At 32.4% G+C, this 18,528-nt stretch overlaps 2 protein-coding genes across 4 annotated transcripts; one reads left to right on the forward strand and one right to left on the reverse strand.

Annotated features, from left to right (window-relative positions):
- Positions 1 to 4,751: 4,751 nt before the first annotated feature.
- LOC129306648 (superoxide dismutase [Cu-Zn]) lies at positions 4,752 to 7,857 on the forward strand. Of its 2 annotated transcripts, none has more exons than XR_008592242.1 (8): positions 4,752 to 4,886; positions 5,710 to 5,798; positions 5,885 to 5,986; positions 6,259 to 6,354; positions 6,468 to 6,499; positions 6,589 to 6,702; positions 7,242 to 7,295; positions 7,563 to 7,857. XR_008592242.1 is itself a non-coding variant. In XM_054947337.1 (8 exons), the coding sequence occupies exons 2-8, from the start codon at positions 5,723 to 5,725 to the stop codon at positions 7,583 to 7,585; spliced, it is 459 nt and encodes a 152-aa protein (XP_054803312.1). In that variant the 5' UTR covers positions 4,752 to 4,886; positions 5,710 to 5,722; the 3' UTR covers positions 7,586 to 7,857. The 2 variants fall into 2 exon arrangements, 1 of the variants encoding a protein (XP_054803312.1); XM_054947337.1 differs by having other exon boundaries at positions 6,589 to 6,664.
- Positions 7,858 to 9,918: 2,061 nt separating this feature from the next.
- Positions 9,919 to 17,017, reverse strand: LOC129306041 (sodium/hydrogen exchanger 1-like). Of its 2 annotated transcripts, none has more exons than XM_054946352.1 (15): positions 16,409 to 17,017; positions 15,655 to 15,987; positions 15,384 to 15,502; positions 14,430 to 14,527; positions 13,740 to 13,799; positions 13,607 to 13,653; positions 13,331 to 13,525; positions 13,146 to 13,192; positions 12,562 to 12,628; positions 12,348 to 12,448; positions 12,133 to 12,234; positions 11,633 to 11,771; positions 11,473 to 11,535; positions 11,274 to 11,357; positions 9,919 to 10,490 (listed from the first exon to the last, which is right to left on the reverse strand). In XM_054946352.1, the coding sequence occupies exons 2-15, from the start codon at positions 15,826 to 15,828 to the stop codon at positions 10,161 to 10,163; spliced, it is 1,626 nt and encodes a 541-aa protein (XP_054802327.1). In that variant the 5' UTR covers positions 15,829 to 15,987; positions 16,409 to 17,017; the 3' UTR covers positions 9,919 to 10,160. The 2 variants fall into 2 exon arrangements, with proteins under 2 accessions (XP_054802327.1, XP_054802326.1); XM_054946351.1 differs by having other exon boundaries at positions 16,336 to 17,017.
- Between the last annotated feature and the right edge of the window lie 1,511 nt (positions 17,018 to 18,528).

An 18,528-nucleotide genomic window follows, 5' to 3' on the forward strand; every position in this document is an offset into this window, starting at 1 on the left:
TTCAATCTATATTCCAACAATTCATCTAAAAATAAATTGAAAATTTAAAAATTATTTTCAAGCCCCAATTCATCATTCCACAGCCTTAGGAATATCTATTTATACTCAAATAAACATTTAATAATCAGAAATTCATCCTAACATCTTATATTTAACATAAATTGAACCATATAAATATAGCATTTAACTCAAAAAATTTTAAATTTGAATTCTAATCTTAGAAAAATAGTTTACAGCATTTATTATATTCTTAACAATCTCAACATTCATTTTAAAATTATCATAACTTCATATTAACTATCATATAAAAAAGTCCTAATCCTTAAATATGCTCTGCCACCCTCAATATTTATACCATTAGAAAGCTCTTAAGATAGTTTCCGTGAAGAGAGTTTTGGAATTGGGAGTGATTTTAATTATGTAAATAATCTATAAGCTGGAATACTTACCTAAAATAATGGCGGACGCGAACTCGAGGAAGAGACAAGAAGACGACCGCCGCACAGTGACTGAGGAGTGTTTGGCCATTTGCGCATTTAAATCATGGGTCTTTGGTCAAAAACAAAATATCATGGGTGGGTCCCACATTGTTGTTTTTTCGGCATCTCACTTTTTGATTCTCTCTCCCAGGCCCAGCGTAAGTTCTCCTTCTTCTTCTTTTATTATATATTTCATTTATTATTTCTTTTATATTTTATTTATATTATTTTTTATTGTTCTTATCTTTAAATTATAGCCAATGCTAAACTATTAAACATCTCTTACATGACTTTAGATCCAATTTAATTAATAATTAAATATTTAATTATATTATTAATTTTAAATAACTTCAAGTACAAATTCATCCCCTAATTTAAACTTCAAAATAATATTATTTTAATTCTTAATAAAAATTAAATTTTACAATTAATTTATTATTTAAAAATTAAGATGTTACACTCCTTCTCTCTCCTATATTCTCACATAGGATCCCTAATGAGCATCACTTTAGTAGCAACATTGACACACCGTATAGTGAAGAGGAAGGGATTGAGAGAGCAAAGAAGCAAATATATAGCGCGAGAGGAGATCATGGTTGTTTCTGTTCCAAAATTCTGGCCACCATCATCGTTGATAAATAATAATTTTATATATTTTTATTTTTTTAATTTAAACTTTTAAATGTCTTTTTGAGGCTAATTAAGTCTAATTAAATATTATTTAATTTTATTAGCAAATTTTTAACTTTAAAATTTTAACTACTTAAATCTTGAATTTTAAAATATAAATAATCTCTTTGATATTTTTTGCATATTTTCTATTTAATTTTATTTTATTTGTGTACATTTTCTGAACCTAATTTAAAAAATATTGATGGCGATTATTTTGAATTGAAGAATATAAGTTTACTTGAAGATTAAATTAAGAATTAAATTTTATAAATTTTATTTATATTTATTTTGGAAATATACTTTTTAATTAGGATTATGAAGGAAAGTTTTGTTAATTTCATTAAATTGCAAGGTTTTATCAGACGCATAAATCACACATAATTGAAGGGAAAAAGGGTACATACGCCACACTTTTGGGGGAAGAAAAGAAGGAACGCAGGAGCAGTAGCGGTCGTTATTCATCATCTTTCCTTCAATTTCTTGAGCGTTGTGTTGGTTGATTTTTATTACTATGAAGAGCTAATTTTTTGATACGATTAATTACAAACTATAATTTTAAACTTTAATAAAAGCTTTTAATATTTAAAAAATATTTTATTTTAGCTTTATTATAATTTATTCTTTTTCTCTCTATTTTTTAAATTTTATGCTTTAATTGTTAGAGAGAATGATAAATAGATTCTAAAAGGATCAATTAATTTAATTTAAATCTCAAGTGCCAAATTTTAAAAATTTACAACTCAATCTCTTAATTTTTCAATTGTGTTGTGATGAATTTATAATTTATTTTTCAAAATTTAATATGATTAAAAAATAAAAAAATTATTTTTTCTGTTAAAATTTAAAATAGAAGTTATAAATTTATCACAATAAAATTATAAAATTAAAAAATTGAATCGCAACTTTTTAAAATTTAACACTTAGGATCTAACTTAAATTAATTGATTCTTTTAAAGCCTCTCTGTCATTTTCTCTAATTGTTATCGTTGATTAGAATAACTTTATTGTATACCTTTTTAATTATATATTTTATCTAAAGTCTTGCTTGCTATAATCAATTAATATGGTAACATGAGAGCAATTTGACTTTGCTTGAATAATTACTCATGCCTTATTTTTTGTGTGACTAATATAAAATAGTTGTTAAATTGTGAGTTAAGAAAGATTTTAATTAATCTATAACTTAATTTATTGTTTACTATTTAAATGATAATTTAGGAAATATATAATAAAACCATGATAATAAAGTTAAATAAATTTAATTTATTTTGTGGATGAGAAATATCAAGTTTAGGTGATTAGATTATGATTAATTCCACTGCATGTACATAGTGATTTTCTCGGTTGAATTTGCTTTAATTATTTAATTTAATTTTAGTTTTTTAAAATTAATTTTGTCATTAAAAAAACTCCACTATTTACTTTTTCATAATTCCAATTCAAGAATTTAATCCATTGACTTTGATAGATGATCTATGTTGTACTTTACTATAAAATATATTTTTTATTAATTTCGGTGTTGTTCGATAGTAGTGTCAGTTGCCTTCCTCTGCCTCATTGCTTTTGTTCTTGCCATTAGCGTTGAACACTGTCGTATCACGGTATACTTCCTCCTCTTTCCTTCTTTCTTATAGGTGTGCATGATATGGAACCTAACTACTATTTGCCTTCATCATTTTGCAGTCTACAATCCAACCTGATGAGTACAGTGACTAAACTTTCCGCATTTACAACATGGATTGCATGGTTGTGGGGGCCATGGATGAGAGCGCAAAGAAGAGACCAAAGGAGTATGGCATGGATTGCATGGTCAGTAGACCTGAGACAAGAGAGCTCATCAACCATGTCATCAAGAGTGCATTGTGCGAGGTGTAGTCAAGTTGATCTTGTTCAAAGCTAGCTATAGTATTGGCATCTCTCAAATTCATAGCAGGGACTATAGGGTTCAAGTCCTGGCTTGAGTAATGAAGCATACATGAATTGTACCAACTTAAGGAATGCTGATGATATAGAAAGAGGAGCTTTTGATGGTGGCTGCTGTAAAGAAGAAGACCTCTTCATTGTTGTAGCTATGTGAAAAAGTTAAGAGCCATCCCTTCAAGGAAAAAAGAAGTCAGTTTCAAGGGCACACTAAGTGTTCTTTCTTTATTTGTTTGTTTAAAAAAAATGAAAAAGAAGAGAGGAAAAAATAGGGTTAGTTTCATTGAGTAAACTCAGGCTAGGTTAATCATAGCAATTAAATGATCTATCATGAGTGACTTAGTTTGGCTATGCCGTGTAAAGCGGATCTACATGCAATTTTTATTTTTCAAGGAGAAAAAGAGGGGAGAGGGAGAAGGAAAAAGACATTAAAAATAAAATAAAATGTGGGCCCACAATTAACGTGTTGCTATAAAAATAAAAATAGTGGGCCTTAAGTTAGACAATTTAATAGCAGAAATATCGAGCTAACAAATTTCATATATTCAGTAATAAAATTAACTCATAATTAAATTTAAGATGTTCAGTGTGTTTTTGGGATGAGTTGGGAGATAAAAATAACCTTTAACCCTTATACCTATCTATCAATCAAGATTAATTATGGTATCTTTGTCATCGTCAACTAATCTTATCTTTTATTTTATACGCGCATTCTATACGCTCCATTATATATATATATATATATAAAAACTAACTTACGCTCGGGTGATTAAAAATTTTAGAAGGTAAAACTTGTTATTTACTATCCCATTCTAGTTATTGTTTGAATAAAAATATACATTATTTAAATAAAAAATATTTATATTTACAATATTTGAACCTTAGTGATTAAAAATAGAATAGCTAGTCATTTGATATCCATTTCAATCCTTACCAGAAGAAAAATAAAATAAAAGTAATCATTAATATTTGCATTACTTGACTCTTGGCATTAAAAAATTTATAGAGAGAAAATTGTAATTACTTACTTATGAATCCTTTGACAAAGAATATTAAGCACAATAAAATTAAAAAAAAATATCAATTACTCTAATTTTTATGATTTTATCATATGTTAAAAAATTTTAAAAAGTAAAAAGCTCTCAAATTTTGTGAGAAGTAGTATATAATTAGACAATGTTAACATTGGATTTAGTTTTGGTGCTCAGCACCAAAACACTGCATTTTGCAATGTTAATTTTTTTTTCTTTTGTTTTTTAAAATCACAAACTAATAATAATAATAAATAAATAAATATTATTTTAACAGGTATTAAACATAAGTATTTTTTAACAAGAATTTAACATTTTTTTAAGTTGTAACAAATTAAGTTTATTTTGCTAAACTCAACCTCTATTTTAAACTCTTCATATCATTTTTTTTTTGTAATTTTTTCAGTACATTTTTGACTTGTTCAGACCAAAATTTTTATCAAAACCGTTTAGGTCAAATTTTAAGAAGTTAAATTTATTTATTTATTAAATATTAAAATAAAAATTTCATTATAATAATAATAATAAAAATAAAAATAATAATTTTGTGATTTTAAAAAAATTAAACACTGTAAAACGCAGCGTTTTGTGCGGAGCACCACGGTCCCCATCGAAGCCTGTCACCATTCCAACCCGGTAGCTGGCGGGTTTGGTGGCAACCGGGTAGGTAAGGAGGTTGTTATAATTTGCAAAGGTTAAAGCAAACACAACTACGAGGACTTGACCATTGGCGCTAATTCCAGATTGTTCCTTTCCCTGCTCTTGTTCCGAGGGGTGCACTGAGGTAAGTTTGTTCTAGATTCCGAAGAAGAAAGATTAAAAGGTCCACTGCGTCTTCCGTTACTTCGATTTTTGCTTTGAACATCCGATTATCTGGCGAATGCCTGTTCCTGTATATCAATCTTGTTAGGCCGTGGCGATTTTGTTTGCGATGTGTTAATGTGATTATCAAGAAAAGAAAATACGAAGCAAAAAAAATTCCTGCGTCCTTCTTTCTAGCTCAATTTCAGAAATCACGAATAACGTTAGCATCAATTCTCTGTTTTTATGTGATTAGAAATGAGTCAAGGATCGCGTCTATGACACTAGTAAGCTGTTGAAGGATATTTCTTTATCAAGAAAAAGAGAAGAAGCTTCAACTCACGAATTTAAGTTTTACTTTTCGTCTGTGTTCTTTCTCCTCCTGTTTGATCTTATGGAAGTGTTACCTTCAGTTTTAGTTTGGAGTGATCATCGGACTGTTCTATTAGACATCCAGCTGGTTAGTTGAAACTATCATCATTCAGCTCGTACAGTGCAGCGACTATCTTCTTCTCTTATTCGTAATTAGCGCGAGTTTCTATTTACAGCTGCATTCTTTGGCTCTTAAGGAAATTGTTAGATTCATATTGCACAATGCTGTATGACAAGAAATTAGTGTTGCTTGGGAGTTAGTTTTCATTGCTGTAATTGGACGAAATATGATGGGATAAAAATATAGAAGATTTTGTGTATTCTTTTGTTTTTTGTTCTCTTCGTAGATTGCCATGTAGTATTAATATCTTGTGCTTTCATCGAGTTTGCATATTCTGTCTTGTGCACATATTCTAAAAGGTGTTCGTGTTCAGGTCACATTAGAAAATGGTGAAGGCTGTTGCAGTTCTTAAAAGCAGTGAGGGTGTCACTGGAACTATCTACTTCAATCAGGAAGGAGATGGCAAGTTTTGGTTGCTCTCAATCCTTTTGAAGGATGCATTTTGTTTTCCTCGCATCTGTCACATACCTTGTATTTTGAATTTTCAGGGCCAACAACTGTAACAGGAAATCTTGCTGGCCTTAAGCCTGGCCTCCATGGCTTCCATGTTCATGCCCTTGGTGACACCACAAATGGTTGCCTGTCAACTGGTATAGTCTACTGACTATTAGCTAGCACCTTTTTTCTTATGCCTCAGCAATACTGATCCATATGAAAGAGTCATTTTCAGTTTACCATAATAAATCAGTAAATTGAAATGGACAGCATGCTTTTCCTAGTTTAAAAGATTTAATTTTGTTGTTGGCCTTTATGCCCTCCAAATGCTTGAGCCTAGAGATGTAGTTTCCTATGAGGATTAAAATTCGAACACTGTCTTGCAAAGTTGCAATAATATCGCTAAATCTTTTGATTATTTTAACAGGCCCACATTTTAACCCTGCTGGCAAGGAGCACGGTGCACCTGAAGATGAGAACCGTCATGCTGGTGATCTAGGGAATGTTAATGTTGGTGATGATGGTATGGCTTTGTTCTGGTGATGGTTTATTTTGAACTATATTTTTTTGCTTTGCTTATTATAATTTGTGCCTTTTTAATCCTTGACTTGGAGTCAATCCTGCTCTATGATTCAGGAACTGTTAGCTTCAATATTACTGACAATCAGGTTTGTTATTCAGCTCTTATAGTGATTTCTTCTGGATGAATGACCCTAAAACCTTAACTTCGTAATTCTTAAGTTACTTAATGCTGCAGATTCCTCTCAGTGGACCAAACTCCATCATTGGACGGGCCGTTGTTGTTCATGGGGATCCTGATGATCTGGGGAAAGGTGCTTGTAAATTACATGGATGACTTCTTACAACTTTTGTGAGCCATTTGTAACCAGTTATTTGCTGAAGTACCACATCTTCCCCCCCCCCCCCAAAAATTCAAAGAGGAGAGGTCAATTGCTGCTTGTCTTCTGATTTAGGATGTAAAATATGTATACATCTCTGAACCAAAAAGTTTGTTGTTTGTGCTGCCATCACATGAGCTTCTTTGGCGTTTTGGAGGAAAATGACGTTGCATTGAAGTTAATGTTGTAATATGTGGTATCGTATATTCTTATTTTACACAGTTTAGGAGTTTTGCAGGGTTTCTGTTATGCCATTTACATATGGCTTAGTACTACACTATTATCCAACAGTGCCCTTGGCTGGCCTACTCATTGATTGATCACCTGTGTTTATACTACTTGCATTCTCTGCATAAATTTTTATTGTATTGTCACGATTTTTTCATGGTGCACATCATCCCTGGTTTGTTTGACTCGAAAGTTTCTTCCCCCCCCCACCTCTCTTTTTTTTCTTTTTTCACTTTTCCCTTTTAGCTTCCCAGATGTTAACACTCTATGCTCTTATATCTAGGTGGTCACGAGCTTAGTAAAACTACTGGAAATGCTGGTGGCAGAGTGGCTTGTGGTAAGCACCATCAGCTGATTTTTTCTCAATGGTTGCGATGCTACAAGGCAAAGTTGTTTTAAAGATCTCTAAAGAATTTACCAGTACCAGATGAATGGTCACAACCTTTTTCATCTAATTTCAGATGCAAATATACTGTTTTATACTTTGCACTTCCCTCCCCGTTATTGTCTCTTGGGAAGCTCCAGTGCAATATCTCCAGGCTATTTTTGTGTGTCTGCTCATATTTGACTGTAGTGCTCAAACTTTTTGGCATTGTTCATTCAGGTATTATTGGTTTGCAAGGATGAATCACCGCAATCTCAAACCTCAGTGACGTGAAGTTGAATATATGCGCGATCACATGGAGAAGATTGTGAACGCCTTGGAATAAACTGTAACCTGTCTCATTTTGTTATCTGTAATCCTGAGTGTTTATTTTGTTCTTCTCCGATAGCTATATATGTAGCACTCCAGTGCTTTTATGGCATTCAGTCTTTTGACTGGATTATCGGGATTCTGTGTGGTTCGATATTATATTTTTGTTTTATCGTTGAGCAATATGATCTTGAAAATTAAGCCACTTTTTGTAATTAGTTTAAATCAGATTCTTTTTTGTCGAATATCTGAATATTACTAAACATCAACACTGGTTGAGTAGTTAGAATCATAGGAGTTAAAGTACTAGAAGATTCTGGCGAGCCTTTTAGGATTTAGTCGGTATATTGCTTTGCGTTTAATGGTATAACTACGCTACAAAATTATCACTTGTTTGGTGCATGTTCTGTGTGTGTATCAAAGCTTTATGCATCAAAAGTAGAGTCAGTGATTTGGGCTGAGTCCAAACTTGCCCGAAAAATTTAGGACGAAACCCGAAAAAATATTATTTTTTTTTGTTTGGGCCTATTCGGGTGGCCTGAATAGGCATGAGAAAATTCAGGCCAAGCCCGATCGGGTTTGGGTTTGGCCCGAATACCCGAATAAAATTTTTTTTTTTAAAATATAAAATTTAATAAATAATAAGTAATTTTTTAAGTTTTATATCATTTTACATCAAAATATTATATAATTAAGTATTTTAAGGTAGTTATTTTTTTAAAAAAATTAAAAATAGTTATATTTCATATTTTCATTTTTTTAATCAATAACGTATCTTAAAATAATATTTAAAATATATTTTAATATTGATTTTAATATTTTAAAACCTAATTTTTGTTAAAAAAAATTTTGAGTCTTATCAATCATTTGCATATAAAAAATAATTTTATATTTTTTATAAATTAAGATAATTAATTTTAAAGTAAAAATAATTTTAAAAATAATTTTAAAAATAAAATTTAGGCATGTACGAATTTTCGACTCTATTACTAGATAAACATAATAAATAAAATAATATTCTTGAATAATTATTTGATTATTATTCATACTAGATTTGGTTAAAAATTAAGAGTAAACTAGAGTAATAATCCTTTTTATGTAAGAGTTAAACAATATAAAAAGTTAAAAAAATAATTTTAAAAAAAATAATATTTTACTCATAATTAAATAATTTTTTTATATAATATAATGATGGCAATTTTTTTTATATTCATAAAAATGAAAAGTATAATTTACTTGAAAGTTATTAAAAATTTTGAACTAATCGAGATAATGATTTAAGTTAGTAGTTTAACTGTGATTGAATTGAGATCAACTTAATCATAATTAAAATAATATAATTTAATTAAAAAATATAAAATATTTATATATGATTATGATAAGAGTAATATTTAAACAACTAAGACATTAATTTACAAGAAAAGGAAACATTCATAAATAAATTATACATAATACAACAAAATAATAATAGAGCTACTTAAATATGAAGTTGATAAGTTATTTTTTATTTTATTCTTTTAAAATTAAAATAATATTTTACGCTTAATATAATTATTTAAAAATTAAAATTGGTTTAAAAGATAAAGAAAAAATATTTTTTCTTTGGCCTGAATAAGCCCGAAACCCAAAGGTGTTAAGAGTCGAATTTGACTATATGGGCTTTTTAGAAGGGATAAGATGTTTTAAGTCCGGCTCGAATAAGTTTGACCCGCCTGAATTACCAGCTTTAATCAAAAATTATTTATAATTTAATCAAGCTTTGGAGAGAGAGTCCGAATGGAATTTTGATAGGTCTCATCCAAGTATTCCCTTTCCAACCTGTTAAAAAGAGAAGCGCGTTCATCCCTTTATCGCTATGTTGCTGCTACTGGCCCCCTCAATTTCACCAGAGCGAGACCGATTGACTTTGAATGAGAGGTAGTAGTTCATTACCCTTATCCCGCTCAAAACTCTGGACCTTTCGTTTTTTCGAATCCATGGAAGATGACATTTGATTGCTGGTTTCACTTGGGAATGGCTTTTCTGCTTCTAAACCCTTGGATTTAGGTGAATGTTTGTTTTTCCTCAATTATCTGCAAGGTTTTTTGGGTGGGGGGCGGGGTTGCATCTTCTATGTTATTTTTGTTTAGCCGGGACAAGAGCCTATTCCTGCTTGTGTTTTCGCGTTAATCAGGAGCACTATCTTAGTCCTCATTATTCTCTCACCGGAAGCATGCCCCCCACACAATCGACTCAGCGAATGCAGCAGCAGCTAGTGCTATGTTGATTTTGACAGGAAAAAACTCATTTCATTTCGACTCCAAAAATTGAATGCAATGCTATGACCACAGTGTGCCAGAGAATCTGATTTTTACAATATTCTGGCTTTTCAAGGAGTGTTGCGTATGGTTACATAACCTTAACTCTACACAAAGGCGCTTAAAAAATTAATTCAATACAAGCAATAATATGATCTCCACAAAATTTACACAGCACACGATATATTTTACACGTTACCTGGCTTTATTCTCATTGCCACTGATGACCGTTTCGTTCAGTAGGCGAGCCAGGCTCCACAGGAACAAAACCCCTGCCTCCAAAAACTGGGCGCATGAATGCGTCATCAAACTTACGCCAGTAGCAATGAACCGTGTGTGTTGGAGTGGTGAGTAATAAACGAATGCTACTTGGACGAATAATTGAATTTCCATCAATATCAGTTTCGGAATCTTGGGAAGTCCCAAGAAGTGGCACGGTAAAAGATTTTGGAGTTGATGATTCCGTTGTGACCACGCTGCTTGTGTGTTTAACATTAGGCAGCAAATACCTTATGAGTGGCTTAGTCATTAAACCAAAGACCTGAGGGATTGGTATTCAACAACATCAGTACTATCTCCCCGGAAATTTAGTTTAGTAATCCGCATATCTGACTCATAGAAGAACTGAATTCTGGTTAACAAAGAATTAGAGTTGAAAATAAAGGCTGGACCTGAAAAGCCGGGCTTGAAGGCTTGATTTAGATAAGGATTCGAACTTGAAAAATTGGTGATTTTTTTTTTTTAGGACAACTAAGCTTCTAGGCCTAGCCTTGGAAAAAAAAAAAAAGAGGCTCGAGCCCAGTTGGTCCTCCAAGCCCTATTCCTCAAAAGATTGATGATTTTTTAAGTATTATGTTGTCAAAATAATTGATGTCTATTCTCTTATGATTTATTTTAACATGATATTGACATTTTTTATTAATTTATTAAACATGATTACTTTGTAAGGTTTATTTCTTAATTTTGATTAACATTGTACTTTATAATACACAGGTTTTTTGTAATTATTGAATTTGATAAGGTTGGTATGAATTGAAAATTTCTATCTTTATTTTAAAACTTAATTAAGATTCTATATTTATATTTGTATTTATTTATTTTATTAATTTTTTTTATTTTTTCAAAAAATAAAAAGGCTTATAGGCTAGGTCCTAAGCCCTTCAAATAAAGGCCAAGCTTTAAAAATTGATCAGTTTTTAAGAAATCAAGCTCAAGGCAGGCCCTTAAGGGCCAGACCCGCTCATTTTCCAACCTCTACAAAGAACTGGCAAGAGCAACTCGAAAATGAACTCAAATTAATGAAAATAAGAGGAGGATATCTTACCACTGTGCTGAAGAGCACAACTGTGATTGTGCTAGTGATCATCATTGCATGGGATCGCAATTGAGTATGGCCCGACATGGTGAACTGCATTTAATTGTATTGGTCAACACATCAACTTCTCCATGAAAGATCCTATCTTCAGTGACCATTCATTCAATGTTTGCAGAAAATATCCCCTAATTAGTAGAGTTGCTCCTACCTGATTATACGCGAGCGCCATTGAAACAGAACCTCTCATCAGACCAGCCCACCATATGATCACCTAGAATAAGAAAGAATAAGAAACTTGTGAGCATAATTTGGTGTCCACGAATGTCTGGAAATAAAATATTTATTGACTTAAAGAAATACAACCATACTTGCTGCCTGAAATTGATTCTCTCAGTTGGCGACTTTTTAGCCAAGTTGGACAAGAAGGATAGGGGGAAAACAAAAGCTGCTCTTCCAGTGAGTACTAGACCCAACAACACTGAGCTCACTGCTATTGACTTTCCAGGACTGCAGAAGAAACCAAAAATTACTTTTATTTGAGAAAAAGTAAGATTAAAAATTTGGCTGAGATGGCCAAAACAAAAGCAGAAAACTTGAAGCAAAGACATTAATGGGCTATTCCCGTGAAGCAGCCATAACCTCTAGCATACTAAGTGAATGCGGTGCAGACATATGCACATGCCAGTCAGCTCCACTCATGTCTGCCTGCGTCTTAATTTAATCAATTAGGAGACTAAAATCTAAAAGAAAAAATTCTCACTATATCATACCATCTGTGGAGGCAGATTAAAACATCAAACTTTCATGAGAGCACATAAGTCAAAGTCTTGATGAATACAAGGTAGTCCAAGAGAAAAAATGGACACACCTATCACTAACAAACATCCATTTTTCAATGTCCAAGGCATCTATACCAACATAAAGGAAGATGAATGTCTCGGCAACAAACGACAAGGTAGCAAAGGCATGCCTGTGATTAGAAGAACAAATATGGTGAGATATTTCTAGAATTGATCGGTGCTAGCGTTTTACTACCTCATAAACAGGAACATATAACTTGAGGAATTTTGTTCAAAAGCGTACTTTGTAGTGACTCTGGAACTCTCAGTCACGTTATGCCAAGTATAATGAGACATTACAATCCCACAGAAGAATACAGTGAGGATACCACTCAGATAGCATAACTACAGAAGATACAGATGTATCATTGTCATACATGCACCAAAGTTAAATGAACATAATGCTCAAGGAGGACAGTCTACAAGAAAACACTTAAATGACGTTTTCCAAATCTTACTTCAGCCAGCATGTAGGAAAGGTATGCCATCAGCATCATTAGAGCAACTTCACGATCTGTGGAGTGCCTGAAATTTGTTAAACCTCAGTAAAGAAATTCACCCCCAAGAGAACATGCATGCATGTGACGAGACAGACAATTACATACCCTGACCCCAAGGAAGTAAAAGAACCCAATGAACTAATGTAATGATAAAAAAAAAAAAAACTTAACTGAAGAAATTTGATGAGTGTAATTTGTACATTTAATAGATATAATTTTTGAGCAGTCAATTATTATTATTATTATTAGTTAATACTAAACTCCTATACCTAACAGATTCATGCTCTTTCATTTTCACAGATTGTCGGCAGTCAAATAGGGTGAAAAACCTTTTATCTAAAGTTTGCCGTTTAGTTAGGAGAATCACCTAACCTATGTATCCTATCATATTAATATTACTCAACGTGGGACTTAAGGCAGCCCATACTACTTTAATCTTGAAGAAAAGCAGAATTTTTCAAAGGATAAGACGATGGATCACCATCGTAGTAACTAATAAATGTGAAGCAGAAATAGTAAAGATAATTATGTTACAAAAATACCTGCCAATATATAGCTTTTTAATAATATAAGCACTAAGCAGACCAGTCTGCAAGGCAATACAGATAAGATCAGAGCCAAATGCAATATAAGCAAGTATATATGTGCCAACAGCTGATAGAGATCTTGTCAGTCAGCGCTTGCATTCATGTGTGCATGAGAGAATTAGAAGGAGCAAGACAGTTACCAAAACACCAAGCAATGTGCTTGCAATAAAGAGGTACAGAAAGTTGCCAAGAAAGTTTAAAGCAATTCCAGAGTCTAGTTTGTTGAGGTCAAAGCCTTGGATTGCATTGAAAAGCACGACAGATGTAGCATCGTTCACAACACCCTCTCCAAACACAAGGCTGTAGAGTAAAGGTGTCTCGTCCTGATTTAACACCTACAGGATCATTTATAAGTTAGGTACTGAGCAATGCCATCTTAGTTGCCAGGGAAGCCGCAAAAATATATCAATCCATACCTGCAATGTGCACACAGAATCTGTAGCGGCAAATATTGCACCAATTGCTGAAATTTTTTAACAAGTCAGTAAGACATTAACTAACAGAATGACAATTTGTCTTATACATAACAATGCCAAATTAAATAATTACCTAGATAATCCCCTATCTCAAGTGGACCAATGCCCATCTTTCTAAAAACTTGTGTAACACCTAAAACAATGCATCAAATATTAGTCATAACCAGACAATTTGTTGCATGGCACCATAGCGCATTCGATAAGTTATAATTTTTACTTGTTGCAGAGGTTTTAAGTTAATTTTAAAACCAGCCCAGAAACAAACTAAAAATCAGTGATGCCAAATTATTTTTGGGGTGAATTAGACTCTCCTCCACTTAGGGATGTTCAGGTTTATGGATCTTGCTTCAATTTTGAAAGTCTACACTCGTCTCCTGAAATCAAAAGATGTTTTATATTGCCTCCCCTACTACAAAATATAAGCCACAATTGTAACTACTTTGACCATAATACCTCTATACTATTATTTATGTCATATAATAAGTATTAAATATGTATTCGATCAATATAAAAGTAGTCAAATTTCTAAATTTAAAATTGAACCAAATTTTTAGTCTTGAACACAAAATACCCTGAAATAAAAGTTAAAACATAACTTTAAAAAGAAAATAGATACAAATATATTCCTTAGAGTATTTTAATCATGTTTTAGAAGTTGTGTATATTTTCATAATAAAAGAGAGAGAAATGTTTCTTGGGGGAGGAGAAAGTAATTTACTCATTTTCTTATTCTGTCAAGTTCATGTAAAGAAGCAAGGCATACCAAAAGTTATGATGGCACAAGATATTAATGTACCAACAGCACCAAACAGCACAATAGTGATGAAATTTACAAAAAACTGCTTCTTTTTCACCTGAAACCTGGATCACATTACAGAGTAGAGTTTAACAAAATGACAACAGCAATCTGTCATGCACACGATGATCTTAACAATAAACTAGAGGAAAAATAAAAGTTCTAGGAGAAGACAGACAGTGCGACAGTAGATTTTTCAAGTGGGAAAACCATATGAATCTGAAGTATTTCACAACATAAATATGCTCCAAATTCATTAGTTGGGCAAAACACAAACAGATTATCTGTTTTGTAACTATTACCATACACAACAACAAGAAGCCTTATTTTACCAATTGGAGTAGGTCATGAATCATACAATGTCATTGGCTCCATTACCATATCAACAAAAGTAAATCATAAACAAATGCGATGATGACCAAAAAAAACTAATTTAGATTCAATATTTTCAACATTATTGAGAGGGTAAAAAGAGTGCACTCCATAATCGTAATCCAAACTCTTCCTACGTCATTAGAATAAAAGCTGATAACTAAAAGCAATTGAACAAAGCGCTACTACCAGTCACATTAGCATTTAGCACCCGGACCCCATCAATGCCATCTGCTCCTAGGGTTTCTCTACCACTAATCATGTAACAATTATAATTTGTTCTGTGAATAAGCACAAGTGCTGATCAGAAATCTCAAAAAAGCATATACTAAAAAAATTGTTTTTGAAGGTGAAAAAGGCGTGCAACATTTATTATACTTGCTACATTATTAGGGTAAATCTAGGTTTTTCAGACCACTTGTGGATCAGAACATTGGGATTTTCACCTTTCCATTGGTGAATGGATCAAAACTTTCAGATAAAACAACGACAAATACAGCTTCAAATACTGATACCCCATCAGATAAGCAGACAGTGGATAAAGTTTACCCTGCATTAAATATGATAGGTGGCAGAAGGTATATAAAGAAAAGATCTTCGCTGAAAACAAGAAGATGGGAGCTTTGACCACCCCTTATCAGCAAAATAACAACGCCTGTGCAAAGACCCTACCAGCAATTGATATAAATTTCAGTCATTATACAGTAAGCGGGTAAGAAAATAATAATGCTAATAACAACGATTAAAGAAGAAGCTATTACTGATCAACATTACAATTATATATACAAATAGCTATTTTCAATTGAAAGCGGACACTTACAATCAAAAGGGCGGTGATGGACTCATTCATCCATCGATTCTCCTCGAGAAGATGGCCAATCACAATACAAGCACACAGGAGTGCCACAAATAGGTTCATGGAGACCACGGAAGCATGATCAGAAGTCACTAGCAGTTGCAATTTCGGGAAAACGGAACTCAAATCAAAAGCCATTTCGTTCGGCCTCTAAATTGAACAATCAAAAGAATCAGGCAGCTCGAAACTTTCAAATTATTGTTATGAAGATCGAATTCACTCAGAACTTGGAATCTCCAAATCTATGTTTCCGAGCTGTCCATCCTAGTGACCTTCGGATTTTATCAAAGGAAGCATCTGCAATTAGAAAAACATGCAGGCTAAATATCCGATCATGAAAGAGAAAATCTTACAACCAGGAGCTATTTCGAGAAACGATATGCAAATACGTGTGCAAATAAGCTTTCATAGCATTGGCAATAAGGGGGGAAAACTGTTCATAACAATCTCACTAGAACGTGTAGAAATTAGCAAAGAAATCGAGGAAATCGCAGTGTGCAGCATTGTAAGAGCCATTCTTTACGCTTTTAGTAAGCTTCGACATACAATATCAAAATTCGGTAAAATTCTTATGCAACGAATGATGAGCAAGATTTAGACGACAATTCGTTTGCATAGCTGCATAAAACAGAGCAAATTGCTTACCAAATCGCTTTTTAGAAGCATGCTACTAAAGAACATTGTGTGAGGCTTCACAGGCTTCGAACCTCTTCATTACCTTGGATTACAGACCGAGCGTTCACGGACTTCGAACAGAGAAAGCCAGGGAATCTATCTCTATCCGAACTCAACGCAAATTGGAAGGCCTTGAACTCTCTAAGGTGATTTGGGAGAAAACACCAGGACAACGAAAGCTCTGGAAATGGACAACATAAAAAAGCAGGGGAAAGCTGGGAGAATAAAATAAAACCGCACGCACGAGAAAGGTGATCGGACAAGGGATACAATAGTTTAGAAGGAATTTTGTTGATTCTTTTCAGAAATCTTGATTGCAGGGAAGGTCTAAGAGAGAATACTAGAGCGACGAAAGCTCTGGAAATAGGGAGATACTGGAAGACAATAGTGGACAGAAGCAGAGAGAGAAATCAAGAGAACCGTGTGTTGCGGAGGACACGGAGGGAGACAGGAGAGAAAGACGTAGGCCAAGATTGAAACAAGTCCCTCTAAACGGTAAACGCATTCCCAGCCGTTCATTTCATAAATAGAAGATGAGATTTTAAAATCGGACGGTGCCTAGGTAACACGGCAGATTTTGTCGCCGAAATAACATTTGCCGTGGTAACGTGCATAAATCACCGGACATCAAAGGAAGACGCCAAGCTTTAGCAACGTGAGAGTATTCCGTACATTTTAGGAATTTAGGATTGCTATGAGCAGTTATGAAGTTTTTATATTATTATTTATATTAAATATGTGACTCACAGGATACACTTATACCATGTGATGAGTGCTTACCAAAAAAAGCATGTGATGAGGTTCCTATCTGATTTATGGGTGTACTGTGTACCATGTACTATGTAGTATAGATTGCTAAAAGTCCATGTGAGAACGGAAACCAAACATATTAATGCCCGGGTTTCTGTCAGCGTCAATTCTCTGGTCTCATCAGGCAAAGAAGATAATGAATGCAGATGAGTCCGTTGGATTTATTCCAGAACACCGAGAGTCATATTCATGTTTTATTTTGTTTTGTTTTGTTTTTTTTTTGGCCAAAGAGAGTCATATTCATGTTGCGGCTATGTTACTTGTTTTCTATTTTTATGCGGAAACTCAACCAAGCGACCTATGCAGATATGGCCCTCTTTTGGGTGAGAATACAAGTTGCCTTCGGCATCATTGCAAAATGCCGTAATTGGTGACGAATGAACATGGCAGAGGGTCATTTATACTTCATCATTCAAATTTTAAAATTATATTGCGTGACGTTCATTTTATGTATTATTTTTATATTTTATATTATTTTAAAATTTTGTGAGGAAGTCTTTGTTTTCAGTATAAGCCTTCAATACTTTTTGGATTAAGCATTTTTACTACGTAAGAGAAGCTTCATTTATTGCAAATAGTTTAAAAAAAAGAAAAAAAATTAAATTATACAGAACTCGACGAGTGTGAAAAATAAAAAGAATAAAAATGTTGCAGACAATGGCTTTTCCCTGAATAAAAAGTTGCACACAAGCATGAACTACACTATCTTTAGCTCCCGAATTTAAAGACTCTTAATGGATTTTATATTACATAAAGGAAAAAATATCATTTAAGGATCACTGAGTGAGAGTAATATTAATCAACAATAAATAGACTACAAGATTAGAAAACTGATTTAAAAATAATTTTGGATAAGACAAGACTATAATATCACTATCTTTTTTTTAACTGATAGATAATCATTCATTAATTAAGAAATATCTATTTGCATTTAACAAGAAGCCTTTTGCAAACTGATAAGTAAAAAAATTGAAAGATTTTAGTTATGGGAAGGGACAAGTATAAATCATATTTCAACAAGTAACTATTCATTAATTAACAAATACTTATTCATATTTAATAAGAAGTCATTCGCTAATTGATAAATTTAAAAATATAAAAGAGTTTTGTTGTGAGAAGGGATAAGTGTATATTATATTTCAATAAATAGTTATTTATTAATTAATAAATATCTATTCATATTTAACAAGAAGTCATTTGTTAATTGACATGTTCAAAAATTTAAAAAAAAACCTTATTTGTGAAAAAAGATAAGTGTAAATTATATTTCTACAAGTAACAATTCATAAATTAACAAAACCCATTCACATTTAATTAAAAATAATTTGTTAATTGACAAGTTTCAAAAAAGAA

Source organism: Prosopis cineraria, unplaced genomic scaffold, assembly GCF_029017545.1.
Source record: "Prosopis cineraria cultivar Desert tree isolate PC_DT_omini unplaced genomic scaffold, ASM2901754v1 PC3, whole genome shotgun sequence".
NCBI classification, from domain to species: Eukaryota; Viridiplantae; Streptophyta; class Magnoliopsida; order Fabales; family Fabaceae; genus Prosopis; species Prosopis cineraria.